The sequence below is a fragment of the Podarcis bocagei genome (genome assembly GCF_964188305.1).
Source record: "Podarcis bocagei genome assembly, chromosome: W".
Taxonomy (NCBI): Eukaryota; Metazoa; Chordata; class Lepidosauria; order Squamata; family Lacertidae; genus Podarcis; species Podarcis bocagei.
Window position 1 is genome coordinate 65,769,526 of NC_138131.1, and position 18,812 is coordinate 65,788,337.

Consider the following 18,812-nt stretch of genomic DNA (forward strand, 5'->3'; position numbering starts at 1 on the left):
AGCCCATATAGAGTCCTTACATAGGTTCCCTATTGGTAGGAGAAAATAACAGAGGCCAACCAGAGAATATTGAGAAGCAAAGCAGCTAGTAAGCTTGATCTTTATTGATCTGTTGCAACAGGGTACTCCCCTCACACGCAGGAGAGGAAGAGGACCCAGAACAATGGCCTGCGAGGCCTTATAAAGACTTTTGAAATTCCCCTTCTCTAGATCAGGACCACCCCCAGAAACATTATGCATACATCACAGAAGGGGTGTAACCTAAGACCACCCCTCAGATACATCCCACCTACATCACAGAAATTTAAATGTTGTTTTTCTCTTCTCCTTGTTTATCTCCTGTCTAGCAGGTTACTTGATTGGATTTTCTGGGGAGCCTGGCCATTCCTTTGTAATGCTAAAATACTTATTTCCTGGGCCAGGTCACAGGCTCACACCTTATTCAAACACAGATTAAAGGAAGAGACAATGGGGAGGCTTTTCCATTTTTAACCTTGCAGAGAAAGGATTTGGTCAGTTTAGGAATCAAAATGGTTCCTGTGCTGATCTATGTATGTGCAGTTATGAACATTACTATATATCTAAAACCATAAAATTCCTATCACACAGGTAAATTTACTCCCGAGTAAGCTTCCTTTAAAGGAAACTGCAAAGGGGGGGGCATAGATTAGGCTTACTATTCCTCTGCAAGTTCAGGAAAAATTGTCACTTTTGTATTCCTTTTAAATCAAATCTATGGTTGTTTTAACTATGCTTTATAAGAGATCCTCTCCCTATCTTAGGAAAAATGTTCACTTCAGTCTTTAAAGATAATTTATCTAGGAACTTTCACTCTTTAGTCTAAGGAAGTAAACACTCACTCAAACTAGCTTCAAGATCTGCTAAAAGGGTTGGGTACTTTTATTTTCCTCTTCCATAGTACATGATAGGCGCATGGCTTGTGGTCTCTTCCCCAGTTGTGTCTGTGTACATAAGTATGTGTGTGTCTCTCTGGTAGTACAAATCTTGCTATGAACCCTGTATTTTAGGGTTGGACTAGATGACCCCAGGTCCCTTTCAACTTTCCCAATTTGTGGCTGATGAGTTGAAATCCAGCCCAGATTTGCTCTTTGTTTTTAAAGGTGAGAGGTGAATGTGTGTGTTTCTGGTAGTACAAATCTTGCTATGAACCCTGTATTTTAGGGTTGGACTAGATGACCCCAGGTCCCTTTCAACTTTCCCAATTTGTAACTGATGTGTTGAAATTCAGCCCAGATTTGCTCGTGATGTTTGAAGCAGAACTGGTGATATCAGGCATTTAAGTGATTAGTGTTTATCATTTTGTCTATTATTTACAAAAATCAGACTTAAAAGTCTACTCAAAGTTTAAGCACATAAAAATTCATATAGTTAAGTAGAATTAGCCTTGACCATGACTGAGAATGTTAAAAAAATAAAATAAAATAATCCTATGAATTCTAACTCTCTGGCCATTTTTACTCATAAATAAGAGAGCGGTTGATTGTTCCGCGAATGGCCAGAGGGATATTAGCCCTTTCCTGTACATAAAGGAAGCACTCCTTTGCTTGGGCTGAATGGTGAATACTTGAATTGCTGAGTTTCTCTTTTTTGTTTTAAAATCTAACCATATTTTTAAAATCTACTCCTTACCTTTCCCTTCCTTATTCTAATTGAGCCAAAAGATGCAACATTTTCAATGGTATAAAAGGTTTGCTGAGGCATGAACTCTGCACATGCACAGAGGCTAGATCAGCTTAAAAAAAAAAGAGAGAGAGAGAGAGAGAGAGAGAGATTGGAGGGGGGAGAGAGAAGGTTTGGAGAGCAGTGTGCTGCAGGGAGAAACCTTTCCAAATAGCCATTGAGGGAAATCACCCTTAATGTGTTTTGCTCCAGGGGCTACTTAATACAAAAGAGTTAAGTACTGGACATGTCAAATTCTTTTCACAGGTAATATCAAAGCACTCCCACTGTGAGTTCCTCTCTTGAGTAGATTTTATAACAGTGTGTGTGTGTGTGTGTGTGTGTGTGTGTGTGTGTGTGTGTGTATGCCTATGCATTTTAGGAACAGCATTTCCTGACAGACCTCTCACATGAAATAATTTTCCCTTTCAACAGGTGTGTATATGCCTATGCATTTTAGGAACAGCATTTCCTGACAGACCTCTCACATGAAATAATTTTCCCTTTCAACAGAGTGTCCTTTCTTTTCTCCCACAGCACAAATGATAATGAGGGGATGCAAACAGTGATTTAAATACTCTATAAAAAGTAATTGCATTTGTTTTTCTTTTTGTCTTTCTTCCCTTAAAGCCAAACAGCAACTTTCTTTCTGTTCTGTGAAACAAGTCTGAATCCCTGCTGTATTAGTAACTTCCATCTCTTTGTGCCTTTGACACTTTAAGTTACAAATAATCTGTTTTCATTTATTTAATCAGTTTCTCCATGATGTCTATGAAGTTAATCGAAGCACAACCAAACATTGTTTGAGCATTTCTTACTAATTCTGTCATTTTGGCTAGTGCAAGGTACCTGCACAACTTTAAATTGCCATTCATTTTTATTGGTATTAACTCATTTCCCAATATTCCGCTATTAACATTACAGCTGATGTCACATCAAGAAACACTTTTATTTTCATTTGTGATGTTAGAATGCCAAAACAGATTACTTCAGGTTACTTCAGGTTGCTTATTAATTGTGTGTCTTAGCATTTATTTATTTTTGGTTCCTCATAGGTCATTTGTGTGTGTGTGTTTTACTTTGGGGACATGTTCATCACATGTTGAAAGTCAGTTTCATGAAGTCCTTTTATTGGATAGCACATGGTGAATTTTAAGTTTTCCCCATTGTTTTCCCTTTTCCCCCCAGTCCAGTAGTAATCTGTGTGGTTTTGATAATATCTTTGTACTATTTAATAATAGTTATTTTCTGAATCTGATGTCTTTGTGTCAAGTCCATTTTCATCTAACTGGTAATCTAATTTTTTGCTTTCTTTTTATTTTTTAACCTTTGTATTTTTTACAGTTCTCTTTCTATACATGTGGAGTAATTTTTATTTTATAATATGAAAAGAACAACAACAACAAAAATTAAGTGAAGGAAAGCAAACAAACTTAGCAGATAATAACAGTAATTATGTGGAAATGTGATAATAATATTGAAATAAATAAAATGCTTAATGTGCTAAGATTTTTATTTATCTGCAGCTTCCCACGGAAAACTCAAGGACATCCCTTTTGCCTTTTCCCCCTTCCTTGTCTAACTGTGTTTAAGTCTCCCCAAAACCCTGCCCCCTTACAGGATATCACTTCTACAGATGTGCAATGATGAAAAGCAGCAACAACCCCTCAACTCACAAGACCTGCAACACCAGAGTTTTCAAAGTGCCCACAGTTATCTCTTTCAAAGGCTATAGACTGAGGGGGGAGTGGGGCTGACAAAGGGGGGAGGGGTTGAACTGACAAAGGGGGGAGGAGTTGAATTGCAAGGACATTTTTTCACTTGAACCTCAAGCCTCTGCTCCAGGATTCAAAAGATACATACGTAAAAGATCACAATTGTGTCAAGATATGCAACAGATATTGAATTATTTTGTTTTGTATTATGTCTTATTATGTAAGAATGTTGAAATGTGTCTGACAGTGTAATTTCCACAAAGGGGGGAATATTGTGTGTAACTGTTTTTATGTTTAATGTCTTATTGCTTACACACCAATGGAGAATTCTCATGCATTTTATACTTTCTAATAGCTCACACTATTGTGTAGTCCAATGTTTAGATATCCACAATTCGTTGTCCCACCTGGCACTATGCCGACCTTCCCTACCCATTTTAAAAAATGTGCTAAACCAAGGAGAAGCTTCTAAGAAACATGAGGGTGGATATGCTTTGGTTTAGCAGGAATGATTTCTTATAGACTTAAATTGACTTATTTGGACAACTGCCCTTGTTAAGAATGGTTTTCTTTAACAGATTGGTTTGAAGAGTTGAGAACCATGGGGCAAGATAAATTCAAATTGGACTCAGTTTGAATTGGGCAAGTGTATCCAGGCTGCAATTAGCTTTTGGTCCTTTAAGTGCAAGTGAGCAACTTCCCATTGTGCGAGTGCGAGACCACAGCCTATAATAAAATCCCATAGCTAAAGGCCAAGGCGAAGACCTCTCCCTCACGAGATGCCCAAAACCTGTGCCAGCTATGGTGAATGCCAGGCGACATGGTTAAATGAAAGCCCTGAGGGGATTCAACAGAAGGGATGTGTTGCTGTAGCACTATGTCAGTGTGAGACCACAGAAGAGCTACCTTGACACCTGAGAAAACAAAAATGGCGGGGGGGGGGAAGCAAACTGCACTTTTCAGTCATTAGTGGACCTTACCTTCCTGCTAGGTGTAAAGCATAGAACACTATTGAGTAAATGGTCTCTCCCAAGGTGTTAAAATGCCACAAGTAATTTAGTAGCAAAACGCAACATGTGTTATTTTTATGATATATTTATACAAACACATCCATTTACAACATCCGATGTTATTATTTGTGGGGCAAAAATTTTTAAGAAAAATTCTAGCCCCAAAGGGGGGAATATTGTGATAGGAATTTTATGGTTTTAGATATATAGTAATGTTCATAACTGCACATACATAGATCAGTACAAGAAGGCCGACCTGGAACCATTTTGATTCCTAAACTGACCAAATCCTTTCTCTGCAAGGTTAAAAATGGAAAAGCCTCCCCATTGTCTCTTCCTTTAATCTGTGTTTGAATAAGGTGTGAGCCTGTGACCTGGCCCAGGAAATAAGTATTTTAGCATTACAAAGGAATGGCCAGGCTCCCCAGAAAATCCAATCAAGTAACCTGCTAGACAGGAGATAAACAAGGAGAAGAGAAAAACAACATTTAAATTTCTGTGATGTAGGTGGGATGTATCTGAGGGGTGGTCTTAGGTTACACCCCTTCTGTGATGTATGCATAATGTTTCTGGGGGTGGTCCTGATCTAGAGAAGGGGAATTTCAAAAGTCTTTATAAGGCCTCGCAGGCCATTGTTCTGGGTCCTCTTCCTCTCCTGCGTGTGAGGGGGGTACCCTGTTGCAACAGATCAATAAAGATCAAGCTTACTAGCTGCTTTGCTTCTCAATATTCTCTGGTTGGCCTCTGTTATTTTCTCCTACCAATAGGGAACCTATGTAAGGACTCTATATGGGCTCTTGGATACCCCATAAGGGAAAAGGGCATATTTTTATTTACAACAAGTAGGAGTCAATGGGTATGGTCCACCTGCTGGCAACTGTGAATGACTGAAAAAACAAGGGATGGTACGCAGATGACCTGAAATAGTTTTAGGATATGTAATGAGACACAGTCGTCCACAGGTTGACCATACCGATTGAGTCCTACTACCGTTCAGAGAAATACCCCGCCCCACCCTCCCTCTAAATATCAGGGTGTGGGGACTTCCGCTTCAGTGTATCTGAATAAGTCTGCCTGCACATGAAAGCTTAGACACAGAACAAACTGAGTTGGTCTCTAAAGTGACATTGGACAATTCCTGAATTAGGTGACGCTTTTACCATTACCGTGGTACCTTGGGACTCAAACGCCTCGGTTCCCAAATGCCGGAAACCCTGGGAGTGTTGGCCCTTAAAACTCTGCCTCACCTGCAAACAGTGCGCCAGGTTGCAGTAAGCGTCAGGAAAATCCGGCTTCAGTTTCAAGGCGGTGCAATACGAAGCAATTGCCTCTGGGATGTTTCCGGAATCCTAGAAAGGGAGGGATATTTCAGCAATTGCCACTAGCTTTTTTTCTCAACCATCAAAACCAAAGATGAAGAACAGACAGAAGGCACGATGATCCACACCTGGTAGACTTATAAAGTAACATTCAACAATCATTGGAATAGAACAGGGGTCGGCAAACTTTTTCAGCAGGGGGCCGTCCACTGTCCCTTAGACCTTGTGGGGGCCAGAGTAGATTTTGGGGAGGGGGGAAAAGGAACGCATTCCTATGTCCCACAAATAACCCAGAGGTGCATTTTAAATAAAAGGACACATTATACTCGTGTCAAAACATGCCGACTCCCGGCTAGATTGAGAAGGCCATGGGGCCGTAGTTTGCCTCCCCATGCTATAGAATAATATTGAGTATCAGCATGTAAAAATTCAATAGAAACCTACTCTTAACAATTACAATAAATTGTAATTAATCGTACAATAAATGAATATTACAATGAATGATTATTGTAATTGATCATAGAATAAATGTTACAATAAATGGTTATAAAACAATGGCAAGTCACAGTGTCTACAATAGCCGCAGCGAGAATCTTAACAGACAAAGGATGGAAAAGAGAATCCCATCCCTACTAAGTTGGCGTAGCTAGCAAAAAGGCTAAAATACGCAGAATTAGCAAGATTATAATACAGGCAGAATTACGAGAGGTTTTGGAAGAAACATTTCATAGAGAACAGGACACTTGCAGAGTACAGTGGTACCTCTGGATGTGAATGGGATCCGTTCCGGAGCCCCGTTCGCATCCTGAAGCGAATGCAACCCGCATCTGCACGTCGCAATTCGCCGCTTCTGCGCATGACATCATTTTGAGGGTCTGTGCATGCGGCGAAACCCGCAAGTAACGTGCTCCGTTACTTCTGGGTCACTGCGGAGCGCAACCCAAAAATATTCATCCTGAAGCATATTTAACCCGAGATAGGACTGTATTGTCTAAATTTACAGGGGTGCCCAAATTTTCCCAAAGAGGGCCAGATTTGACATGAGGGCGGGGCAAATTTGTTGAGCTGTTTTAGGATTTAACCCCAAGGTTGTTGAGCTCTTTTTAGGATTGAAGTTGTTGAGCATTTGGGGGGGGGGGTTGCCCCAGTAAGTAAACCAGGTTACGCTCCCCGGCCACACGCTGGACATGTGTGGTCTAAAAAAAAATGTTGGGAAAATTTAAATTCTTTGGCAGGTGTGGATTGACAAAGGACAGCAGGAAATATGACAAAACCAATGCATTTTGAGATCTAGGAGAGACGAGCAAAAGGGCGCCATCGGAAATGTGACGTAGGGGTGATTGGAAGTCACAATGAGATTTTTGGGTGTGGAACTCCACCATACTTTCCGTCTATATAAGCCACCCTCTATTTGGGGGGGCTCAAATTTAAGAAAATGAGCCATTCACCCACCCAATCACCCGTATAAGACCTCCCCCCCCATTTTTATTTCAAAGTAAAAATAGCAATTTTTTCATTTTCCTTTTAAAAAAATTATTTACAAACAAACACATAGACACAAAACAAAATTCGTATTACCCTACCACCCAAAATTTCAGACATTAAAACCACCCTCGTGGCTTCCCTCCACCGCCCCTCACCCTCCTATATAATATTTCACATTGCCATTTTTATTTCCCCCCTATTTATTTATTTATTTTTGATTTCATTTTACATGCTAGTTGCCGTACATTTTCAACACTATACATTACATATATGGATTCCCCACATCTAACCCTATACACAACTCAGCATTTACCCAAATACCCACGTGACTTCCTTCACTCACATTCACATTGCAATTTTTATCTAAATTTATATTTCTTAACTCTTTTAACTTACTATTTATTATTATTATAAACCAGATTTACAAACATTAAACCAAACATATCAACATGTTAGTTTTTGAGCAGTACTTGAACACATAATCTTCAAACCATTTCCATTATATTTTTATTTTCCAGTTTGATTGGTACCTTATTACTGCACTTGACCTTGCCAGTTCTATAAATTCAATTAGTTTCTTTATCCAGTCATCCTTTGTGGGTATATATTTCCTGTTCCAGTTTTGTGCAAGGAGTAGCCTTGCTGCAGCTGTCGCGTATAAGAATAATATCTTCCCATCTTGTGGTATTTCTTTACCTCTTATACTCAGTAAATATGCCTCTGGTTTTCCCCTCTAAATTAATTCTGATCATCTTTTTTATTTCCTCATGAATTTTTTAACGTTTCTGTAGCCCCACCATAAACGTATCGGCGTGCCCTCTGCCTCCTCAGACTTCCAGCATAAATTCCAATTCTCCCCTTTTTCTTTTTGTGCCCCATCTCGGTTTGGGACGGCTTTTGCCAGTTGTTTTCCTTTTGTAAAAACTAAGATTCCCCTGCTGCCCCCCCCCCCCCAGTTTTTTTTTTTTTTTAAATAGATTTAGCAGAGACACAAAGCTTACCTTATGGATGGAAGCGAGGTTGCTGTGGGCATCGGCAAACGCAGGATTTATCTGGATTGCTCTTGTGTAGCATTGCAGAGCTCCCTGGACGTCTTGCATTTCCTTCAAGGTGTTCCCCATGTTGGAATAGGCGTCTGCAAAAGTGGGGCTGATTCTGACATGGAGGGGGAGAGAAAAAGTGCCATTTTGGTACAAAAATACTCTGAAGTTACGCTGGAAATGTAAGGGTCAAGAAGGCTCTTTCTATCCTATACGGTGGTCTTTAGGGCAGTTCATTAAAAAAACTTTTTTTAAAAATGCCTTCTCCAAAGCCTTCACAAAATAGGAAAACGTCCAAGAAAACAGCTATTTTCATGGAGGGTTGAGATATTAACTGATATGCACAAAATTTCAGATATAGCTATATAATCCCTAGTGTAGTAAGATAAGACCTTGGGAGCAGGCATCTTCAAAAAAGTGTTTTTTATGAACCACCCTAGTGGTCATGTGAGACAGTGAGACCTTGGTTCTCAAATGTTTTTTATACAGGTTTCTTTATACAGAAGGTTTTTTATACAGAAAGGTTCAGCATTGTGGCATCCTCTTCATACGGACAAGCAGCACTTTCCTTTTGGGAAATTCCATGCTCCTCAATTCTGGCAATTATTAATCACTCTCAATTCCACCCTAATAATTGCCACCTGCCCGGATTTTAACTTGTCTGAATTAATTTTTATTTGAATTACTTGATGTCTGCTTTTAGGCTCGTTGTGTTGTTTTTATGATGTTAGCTGCTCTGAGCCCAGCCTTGGCCGGCGAGGGTGGGATACAAACAAAAACAAATTATTATTATTATTATTATTACTACTACTCAAACGCTTTGGTTCCCAAATGCCGAAAACCCAGAAAAAGTGTTCCAGTTTCCAGGCGTTTTTCGGAAGCCAAACATCAAATTTGGCTGTCAGCTATTCTTTCTGGGGCGCCTGCACCAATCAAACAGACTTCGGGAACAGATTAAGTTTGGTGCTTTGGTTTTTGCAATTTATGTGGTGTTTTTGTTTCGGAGGCTTTTTTGGTTCATTTGTTTTTGCGACTGTGCGGATCCCAGTTTAGTTACTGATTGATTGATTGATTGATTGATTGTGTGATTGCAGAAACGGATAGAAGCCCCGGTCCCCATCCGAACAATGACTATCATCAGTGCAGGTGAGGAAAAAAAATAATTTTCATTTTTATCATTTACAAGACTGTTGTATTTATTTTAGAGTACAGTACATGGATGACTGCTTTCATTTTAGGGATCAGTGGTCTCGTTAGATAGTAAAATTCATGTTAAATGGCTGTTTTAGGGATTGTTTTTCAAAGTCTGGTACGGATTAATCCGTTTTGCATGACTTTCTATGGGAAAGTGCACCTTGGTTTTGGAACACATTCAGTTTGAGAACCAAGGTACCACTGTATAATTAACTGGGGGGGGGGGGAGAGAACATTTGTGTAAAAACCAGAAGCCTTTCTAATAGGTTTAACGGGTGAAGAAATACCAAGAGACCTAAAAAGACAGTGTATTCTATTTATGCCAGAATGTTCTTAGCCCGGATGTGGAAGGAAGAGAAGGTCCCAACAAAAGAAGAGTGGATTATCAAAATGACTGTGAAGATCAGACATCAAGATGATAGGAAATTTAAGCAAAGAAAAAAGTTAAAAGGACAAAATGGGGAAAATAATGAAGATGAAATGTGAAAAAGCATGGTGCAAAAACCTTAAGGATATAACCATCGTTAGTTCAAAGATGGCAAAATTAAGGGAGAATGAGATAGGCAGGAGAAGTAAATATTTAAAAAACCAGAAGAGGGAAGCTGGGGGAGATTGGGATTCATCTATGCTGTCTGCAAGAATGATGTTTGTGTTGAATATAAAATGCTAAAACTTAATAAAAACTATTTATATATATAAAAAAATTAAACAAGAATGGGAAAAATTTATTGAATACCTTAAAGATACATATTTAGAAATAATAATAATAATAATAATAATAATAATAATAATTGTATCCCGCCCTCCCTGGCCGAAACCGGTCTTAGGGCAGCTAACATCAAATATATAACATTAGTATAAAATCAAACAATAATTAAATTACCTCCTAAAAACAAATCGGGATCAAATTAAAATCGAATTAGATGGTTTTCCACAGGCAGGATTGATATAACATTGATGAAGCCAAAGTAGCAAATAAGGAAATGGAATAGAACGAATCATTGTAATTACATGCAAGAAAAGATGGCAAAATATGGAAACGGGGGGTGGGGGGTGGGGGAGAGTCCAAGGGGTTTGTATAATCCCAGTATTGTATATATTGAAAATGTTTGGAGTGTATGGAAATAAAATGATAAAATAAAAAAACTGAATAATAATAATAATAATAATAATAATAATAATAATAATAATAATAATAAAATTATTTATATCCTGCCCTCCCCAGCCGAAGCCGGGCTCAGGGCGGCTAACAACAATCAAAATAGTCCAACATTTTAAAACATTCATTATAAAATTAATTAAATCAAATTAAAATCAAATTAATGGCAACCATCAAGCAAAATTCTGTGCAGGTTGCCAGAGGAGGGAGTCAGTCTGCGCCCTGACCAAAGGCCTGGTGGAACAGCTCTGTCTTGCAGGCCCTACGGAAGGATGTCAGGTCCCACAGGGCCCTAGTCTCTTGTGACAGAGCGTTCCACCAGATTGGAGCCGCAGCCGAGAAGGCCCTGGCTCTAGTTGAGGCCAACCTAACCTCTCTGTGACCTGGGATCTTTAGGGTGTTTTTATTTGCAGACCGTAAATTTCTCTGTGGGACATACCAGGAGAGGCAGTCCCATAGGTACGAGGGTCCTAGGCCGTATAGGGCTTTAAAGGTTAAAACCAGCACCTTAAACCTGATCCTGTACTCCACCGGGAGCCAGTGCAGCTGGTACAGCACCGGATGGATATGATCTCGCAGCAAAGACCCCGTAAGGAGTCTCGCCGCAGCATTCTGCACCCGCTGGAGTTTCTGGGTCAGTCTCAAGGGCAGCCCCACGTAGAGCGAGTTACAATAATCCAGTCTGGAGGTGACCGTCGCGTGGATCACAGTGGCTAGGTCAGGGTGAGAGAGATAAGGAGCCAACTGCTTAGCTTGGCGGAGATGAAAAAATGCCGCCTTTGTTATAGCTGTAATCTGCGCCTCCATGGAAAGGGAGGTGTCGAAGATTACACCCAAACTCTTAACGGACGATGCTGGCACTAATTGCACCCATGCAAGAGATGGGAGTTGCCCCCTCAATCCCATATCGCTCCGTCCCAGCCAGAGGACCTCTGTCTTCGAAGGATTTAACTTCAACCGGCTCCCACGTAACCATCCAGCCACAGCTTCCAGACATCTGGTCAGTGTATCTGGGGCCGAGTAAGGATGGCCATCCATCAACAGATAGAGTTGGGTGTCATCGGCATACTGATGGCAACCCAGCCAAAAACTCCGGACAAGCTGGGCGAGGGGGCGCATAAAGATGTTAAAAAGCATCGGGGAGAGTATCGCACTCTGAGGCACTCCACACACCAAGGAGTGGCGCGATGACAATTCCCCCCCCAAGCGCCACCCTCTGTCCCCGACCGGAGAGAAACGAGCGCAGCCATTGAAGGACTGTGCCCTGGATCCCCACGTCGGCAAGGCGGTGGTCCAGAAGTTCGTGATCGACCATGTCGAAGGCTGCTGACAGGTCTAGAAGAATCAGCAGCCCCGACCCGCCTCGATCCAGCTGCCTGCGGAGATCATCTGTTAGGGCGACCAGAGCCGTCTCGGTCCCATGACCAGCGCGGAAGCCGGACTGGAATGGATCGAGAGCAGATGTTTCATCCAGAAACCTACCAAGCTGTTCAGCAACCGCTCTCTCAATCACCTTACCCAGGAATGGAAGATTCGAAACCGGGCGGTAATTGGATAGATCTAAAGGATCTAATGATGTTTTCTTTAAGAGCAGACACACCACTGCCTCCTTCAGTTCCCCTGGGAATATCCCAGTGCCAAGGGACAAATTGATGATATCCCCCAGGGGGGCCCGCACCTCGTCTGGGCACGCTCTAATCAGCCAGGACGGGCACGGGTCAAGAGGACAGGTGGTGGGCTTTCCAGCTCGGAGGAGTCTGTCCACATCGGCTGGGGATATCCGGTCAAAGTGGTCCAATACTGGACCCGAGGACAGTCGAGGGGCCTCCAGTTCCTTTATTGTATCCAAATTGGCAGGGAGGTCATGGCGGAGCAACAGGACCTTCTCCGCAAAAAAGCTCGCAAATGCCTCGCAGCTGTGTGTCGAATTGTTATTTAAATTTGGCTGTCCTTCAAGGGACAAAAAATAAAATAAAAATAAAAATAAAAAATAAAAAAACCTAAAAGAAAAAGAGAAAGTGCTTTATCCACAAGAGGAGAGCTTTCCCACAGGCACCAGACCAGCGCATGAGGAGTAATAATAATTATTAACAACAGCAACAATAATTTATTATTTATACCCAGCCACTCTGGGCGGCTTCCAGCAAAAGATTAAAATACAGTAAGGAGGAGCTCTTTCAATCTATTTTCCCCATGGCTTTGGAAGCTCACCTGATGGCCTCCTTGTAGTGCATGAGGGCCTCCTGGAGCTTCCCCTGCTGTTGCAAAACACTGGCTAAATTTGAATGCGCAGCTGCAAACTCCGGGAAGACCTGCGGGGAAGAAGCTCACTCTTAGTTTCCCTGAGAAGCATTCTAAAGAGACGGAGGCTGCTCTTTGAGGCTCAAAGGTTGTGGGCGTGAAATAAATCCTCATTTGGATTGACTTGCAAAAATTAAGGAGGAGGAGGAACCTATGGACTGCCTTTTTAGCATGCATTGGAAATACTGTTGGGAGATCAGACTGTCAAATGACCAATGCCATATTTTAAAGAGCCCCTCTTTGATGCTCAAATGTGGCAGGGGCTGGCTGCAAAATAAATCACCGTTTGGAATGATTTGTGGTAATGATAATAATAATAATAATAATAATAATAATAATAATAATAATAATGGGCCTATGAACTGCCTTTTTCGTACGCATAGGAAATACTGTTAGAAAATAAGACTGTCAGGGGATCAAGCTCAGCCGACACAGAGAACAGCATGTGCCCAGCTTTTATTTCAATTTCTGTACCGTTCCTTAACACCTTGCATTGTTCTTCTGATGAAAAAGCAGATTTTTGGTCATTCCAGGAGGCCTAGGAATATAAAAAGGGGGACAGACCCTCTTCCTTCCAAAAGGGACTTATCGGACCATGCTTTGTCGAGCCTCAAAATGCTACTTCACTTTCACTTCTTCACCATTATTTCCGTTATTGATCAAGAAAAATTTGATCGGCGATTTTTAAAAAGACCCAGACTAGGAGTCCAGGGTACGCATGCCTAACCCTTATATCTCAATTTAATTGTTGTAATTCTCCACGCACGTACCTCAAGAGCTTTCCGGTAGAGGCGGACAGCCTCCTCGATATTCCCTTGTTCTCGCTTGATGTTCGCCAGGTTATTAAGAGAATCCGCGTGAGTCGGACATAAACGGAGAGCTGTATTGTAGCATTCCTCGGCTTCGGCAACCTTCGAAACACAAAACAGAGTTTTTACACGAATATTAGTATGTCTTTCACAGGAGCCCAAAAGGCTGCTCTGTGATGTGATGGCTGGATTGAGGTTTGATACGGCCCCTCAGCTCCTGACGGTAACTTGGTATTAGAGCGGTTCATAAAAAACTCTTTTTTTGAAAATGCCTGCTCCAAAGTTCTTCTCTTACCAACAGTAGAGATTATATAGCTATATCTGGAATGGCATGCATATCAGTTAATATCTTTTATATATATATGCCAGCTGTCCTTTGTCAACAACCAATTGTTGCTGTTTTTTATATTGAATATATGCTATATGGTAACTGTTGCACCTCATAGGTAACTCAAGCCTTCTGCACGTCACAAAAGATGTATTTTATCAAAGTCATTGTTGAACTGAAATACAATTAAGAAGTATATTAATAGTGAAATGCAATTAAGAAGAAGCATATTAACAGTAAAACCCCACAATTGTTGAGCCTTTTTTAAGGATTTGACCCCAGAGGTGCTGACCTTTTTTTAGGATTAAAGTTCTTGAGCTTTTTGGGGGGAAGTTTTGCCCTAGTAAATAAACCGCCACGAGGGCCGGATTAAATCGACCAGAGGGCCAGATTAGGCCCCTGAACTGGACTTTGGACATGCCTGGTCTAAAAGAACATTGGGAAAATTTAAATTCTTTGGCAGGATAGCAGGAAATATGACAAAACCAATGCATTTTGAGATCTAGGAGAGATGGGTGGAAGGCCCCCAAAGTGGACTTTGGACATGCTTGGTTTAGGGGAACATAAATACAAGAGCAGACTAATCCGATTCAAACTCTCTTTCCCGCACACTTACCGTCTTTTGCAAGATGTATTTAAGGAAGACAGTAAGGGAAATGGTTTTGGTCATACTAAATCAAAATTAAGAGACAGAGTTGCTAGATAGTAAAAGAAAATCATTGCCAAAAACGTATAAGAATGGCATACAAAGGATGAAGAAGTTAAGTCGGTTATGATTAAATGGGCTCAAGATTTTGGTCATAACATTGAATTAGATAAGTGGGAAAGATTATGGGCAAAAACAATTTATTGAATGTACAGCACTAATTAAAAATTTAATGAAGGTGACGTATAGGTGGTATTTGACGCCGACTAAACTTGCTAAAATATATATAACTCAAGATAAGGCACGCTAGAAATGCAAGGAGAAGGAAGGGAATTTCGTCCATAGGTGGTGGATGTGCACTAAAGTCAAAGTCTACTGGGATATGATTTACAAAGAATTGAAAAAGATCTTTAAATATACTGTTATTAAAAAAACCAGAGGCTAATTTTTGAAAGTGATTTACAAATGCTAAAGTAAATTGTTTTAAGTAGAGTAAGAAGGTAAATAGGGCGATATATGTTCAGGTAGGCAGCTGTGGTGGTCTAACACAGTTGAAATATATAAAAAATATATAAATTGTCCAGTAGCACATTGCAGACCAACTCAGTTTGGTCTTGGTAGAAGCTTTTGTATCTGAAGAATTGGACCTGCATACAAAAAATTATACCAAGAAGAAGCCAAGTTTAGCAAGCCCTGTTTAGGGAAGCTTTTAATGTTTGACGGACTATTGTATTTTAATATTTTGTCGCCAAGAGTGGCTGGGGAAACCCAGCCAGATAGGCGGGGTATAAATTTTATTTTTATTATTATTATTATTATTATTATTATTATTATTATTATTATTATTATTATTATTATTATCATCATCATCAGGTGCTACTGGACAATTTTTAAAGGGTGATATAGAAATGCTAAGAGGATCGTGACTGCTTAAGAAAGCCAGGGAGTGGGAGCGGGGGAAGGGGGAGGGGAGTCGACGCTTGGTATGAGCAAAGTTGTATGTGACGATATGACAAAGGAAAAAATAAAAGAGGACTTCTTCTAGGTTCTGTACCCCAAATCCCCCCCCCCCAAAGAGCCCAATTTCGAGGTCACCATCATCCGGAAGGCTTTTTTCAGCAAACCCTCTGACATACAGAAAGCAAAAGGGACCGGTTTCATTTTCTTTTTTTAATTTTTATTTTATTTATAACATAGTCCACAACAACTCATACATACAAACAGACCCACCACCATTGACTAATTATCAAAATTAAACTCCTATCCCCTTACACAAAGAAAACATAACATAAAAATAAAAGACTTTATTCTGTTAAATGGCCGCCTTATTTACCTCTTGTATACTATTTCTTTTGTATGGGATTATTACAATTTTTCCTAATTATGACTTAAACCACAAAGTCTCCTGTAGAAATTAATTGAAACAAGTCCAAGTGTATATTTTGGGGCACTGTTTGGTAAAGTATTCTCTGCATTTTCCCCATTCCTTTTGGAATTCTTGTCTGGGTTGTGCCCTAATTGTCTCTGTTAATCTGGCCAATTCAGCATGGGGTAAAAGCCTAAGAAAAAGCTAAACAACTTCAATCCTAAAAAAAGTTCAACAATTTAAACCCTAAGAAAAGAGCTCAACAACTTCAATCCTTAAAAAAAGTAAACAACTTTGGTCGGCCCTTATGGCCCTTCACTTCATCAAATCTGGCCCTCTTTGAAAAAAGTTTGGACACCACTGCCTAATAGGAAAGTTTCTGTATTTTTTTTTTCACAGGCCCACCAGAAATGTATAAGTGTCCCTTCTTCTTTACTGCACCTCCAGCACAGTTTTTTTGTTTTATACATTTTAGCTATTTTGGCAGGTGTTAAGTACCATCTATAAAACATCTTTTATATAGATGTTCCCCCCACCCCAAGGCAAAAGGGACCAGTTTCTTACGCTGCCTTTCTCTTTCAGCGCGTTGGCCAGGTTGCAGTAGGCGTCAGGGAAGTGGGGCTGGAGCTCAATGGCCCTCTTGTAGGTATCGATTGCCAGATCGATCAGCCCCTGTTCGTAATACACACATGCCAGGTTGCCGTGGACAACAGCGTGGTTGGGACTCAGGCTCAGGGCCCGTAGGTAGGCTGCAACGGCTCTGAAATGAGATCAAGGACTGGTTCAGTTTCATTGTCACCAGGGTGGATAAAAATCTGTTTTTTAAAAAATAAAATGCTTTGGGAGGACGATTAAGAGGATCGAGGCGGGCCGGGACTGCTGATTCTTTTAGATTTGTTAGCGGCCTTCGACATGGTCGATCACAAACTTTTGGACCACCGCCTTGCCAACGTGGGGATTCAGGGCACAGTCAGACAATGGCTGTGCTCCTTTATCTCAAGTCGGGGACAGAGGGTGGCGCTAGGGAGGGAGTTGTCGCTGCGGCACTCCTTGTTGTGTGGAGTGCCGCAGGGCACAATCCTTTCCCAGATGCTTTTCAATATCTTTATGCGCCCCCTTGCCCAGATTGTCCGGAGTTTAGGGCTGAGTTGTCGTCAATATGCTGATGACACCCAACTTTATCTGTCAATGGACTCGGCCCCAGACACACTGACCAGATGCTTGGAAGCCGTGGCTGGGTGGCTGCGTGGGAGCCAGTTGAAGTTAAATCCTTCGAAGACAGAGGTCCTCTGGCTGGGTCAGGACAACATGGGGTTGGGGGGCCAACTCCCATCTCTTGTGGGGGCGCAATTAGTGCCAGAGCCTTCTGTCAAGAGCTTGGGTGTAACCTTCGATGCCTCTCTTTCCATGGAGGCACAGGTTGCAGCCACAGCAAAGGTGGCATTTTTCCACCTCCGCCGTATTAAGGAATTGGTTCCTTACCTTTCTCGCCCTGATCTGGCCAGTGATCCATGCGATGGTCACCTCCAGGCTTGATTATTTTAACTCGCTCTATGCTTAGACTCACTCTGACACCCTATATGGGATTTGGTATATAAATTTTCCCGTGGCTTTTTTGCTGGCCCATGTAGCACCAGCATGGATAGCTGGCTTGGGTGAATAGCTGATGTTTCCTCCCTTTGTAGTCTTGATGAGGCTGCATTTTAAGCTGTATTTTAATTAACTGGGGTTTTTTTCTATTCTATTTTATTGTAATTTATATTTGGTGTTAGCCGCCCTGAGCCGCCCTGGCCAGTGAGAGCGGGGTAGAAATAAATAAATAAATAAATAATTCGGGGAAGAATTATTTGTTTTAAGTTTTTCATGTGTGCGAAAACTCAGTCCAAGTTTTTCTTGGGGAAAAAATGTTTCAGCACATCAGTTAAGCAACATGGATACATATGCTACCATGTTACTGTTTTAGTGAAATAAATTGCTTAAATTGTTATGAAGGAAATGTTTCTTTTCTCCTTCCAATCAAGTACAGCAGAAAAGTTGTTCAAATAAAAAGTGTTCACTTATTAAAACTCACCATCATTTCGTCACAATCGGGCTGTATATAGCAGAACCAAATCATTTTGATATAACTGTAGAAAAGACTCTGAAGTTAGGATTCCAAAAAGGAAACCTGCCTCCGATTGTCAATATTAAGAGGATGCCAGCAAGGCTGAACCTTGCGGTAAAAGGGGGATTTAAATCAAGTCTTATGGATTTGGGATTTAAATCAGTTTGCTTTAAATAAAATCAACCCTCTAGGCAACAATGGGAGTTAGTTTGGGTATGGGTGCAACCACTAAACTGAGAATATAAGACGTAATGTGATTATACGCAAAACCAATAAAAAACATTTATATAAAAAAGAGAATATAAGCTCTATGCCTATTTGCTTACCTGTCAAATATACGCGCCTCCTTCAAGACGTTCCCCAGATTAATGTAAGCATCCAGGAAGTTGGGGTCCAGGGTCACCGCCTGAAAATATTTAAGATAATAGATTTTTGTTACTAATACAGTCATACCTCAGGTTGAAGTAGCTGCGGGTTAAGCATTTTCGGGTTGTGCTCCGTGGCGACCTAGAAGTAACAGAGCCCGTTACTTCCGGGTTCTGCAGCTTGCGCACGTGCAGACACTCAAAATGATGCCACACGCATCTACGGAAGCAGCAAATTGTGACTCGAGCATGTTCGCTTCAGGATGCGAACGGGGCCCCGGAACGGATCCC

General features: G+C 41.0%; 1 protein-coding gene and 1 long non-coding RNA gene across 2 annotated transcripts in view; both read right to left on the reverse strand.

The window, feature by feature from the left end:
- Positions 1-2,030: 2,030 nt before the first annotated feature.
- Positions 2,031-18,812, reverse strand: part of LOC308578258 — a 668,475-nt gene continuing 651,693 nt past the window's right edge. The window contains exon 2 of the long non-coding RNA XR_014003837.1: positions 2,031-2,083. This is a non-coding gene — a long non-coding RNA (uncharacterized lncRNA). The remainder of the gene's footprint in view (positions 2,084-18,812) is intronic.
- LOC308578130 (uncharacterized protein) lies at positions 5,695-16,845 on the reverse strand (the record flags this gene model as incomplete). Its single annotated transcript, XM_081178397.1, has 6 exons — positions 5,695-5,754; positions 8,211-8,364; positions 12,814-12,914; positions 13,674-13,814; positions 16,617-16,782; positions 16,832-16,845. Coding segments are annotated over 6 exons (636 nt in total), but the record flags the coding sequence as incomplete, so codon positions are not given.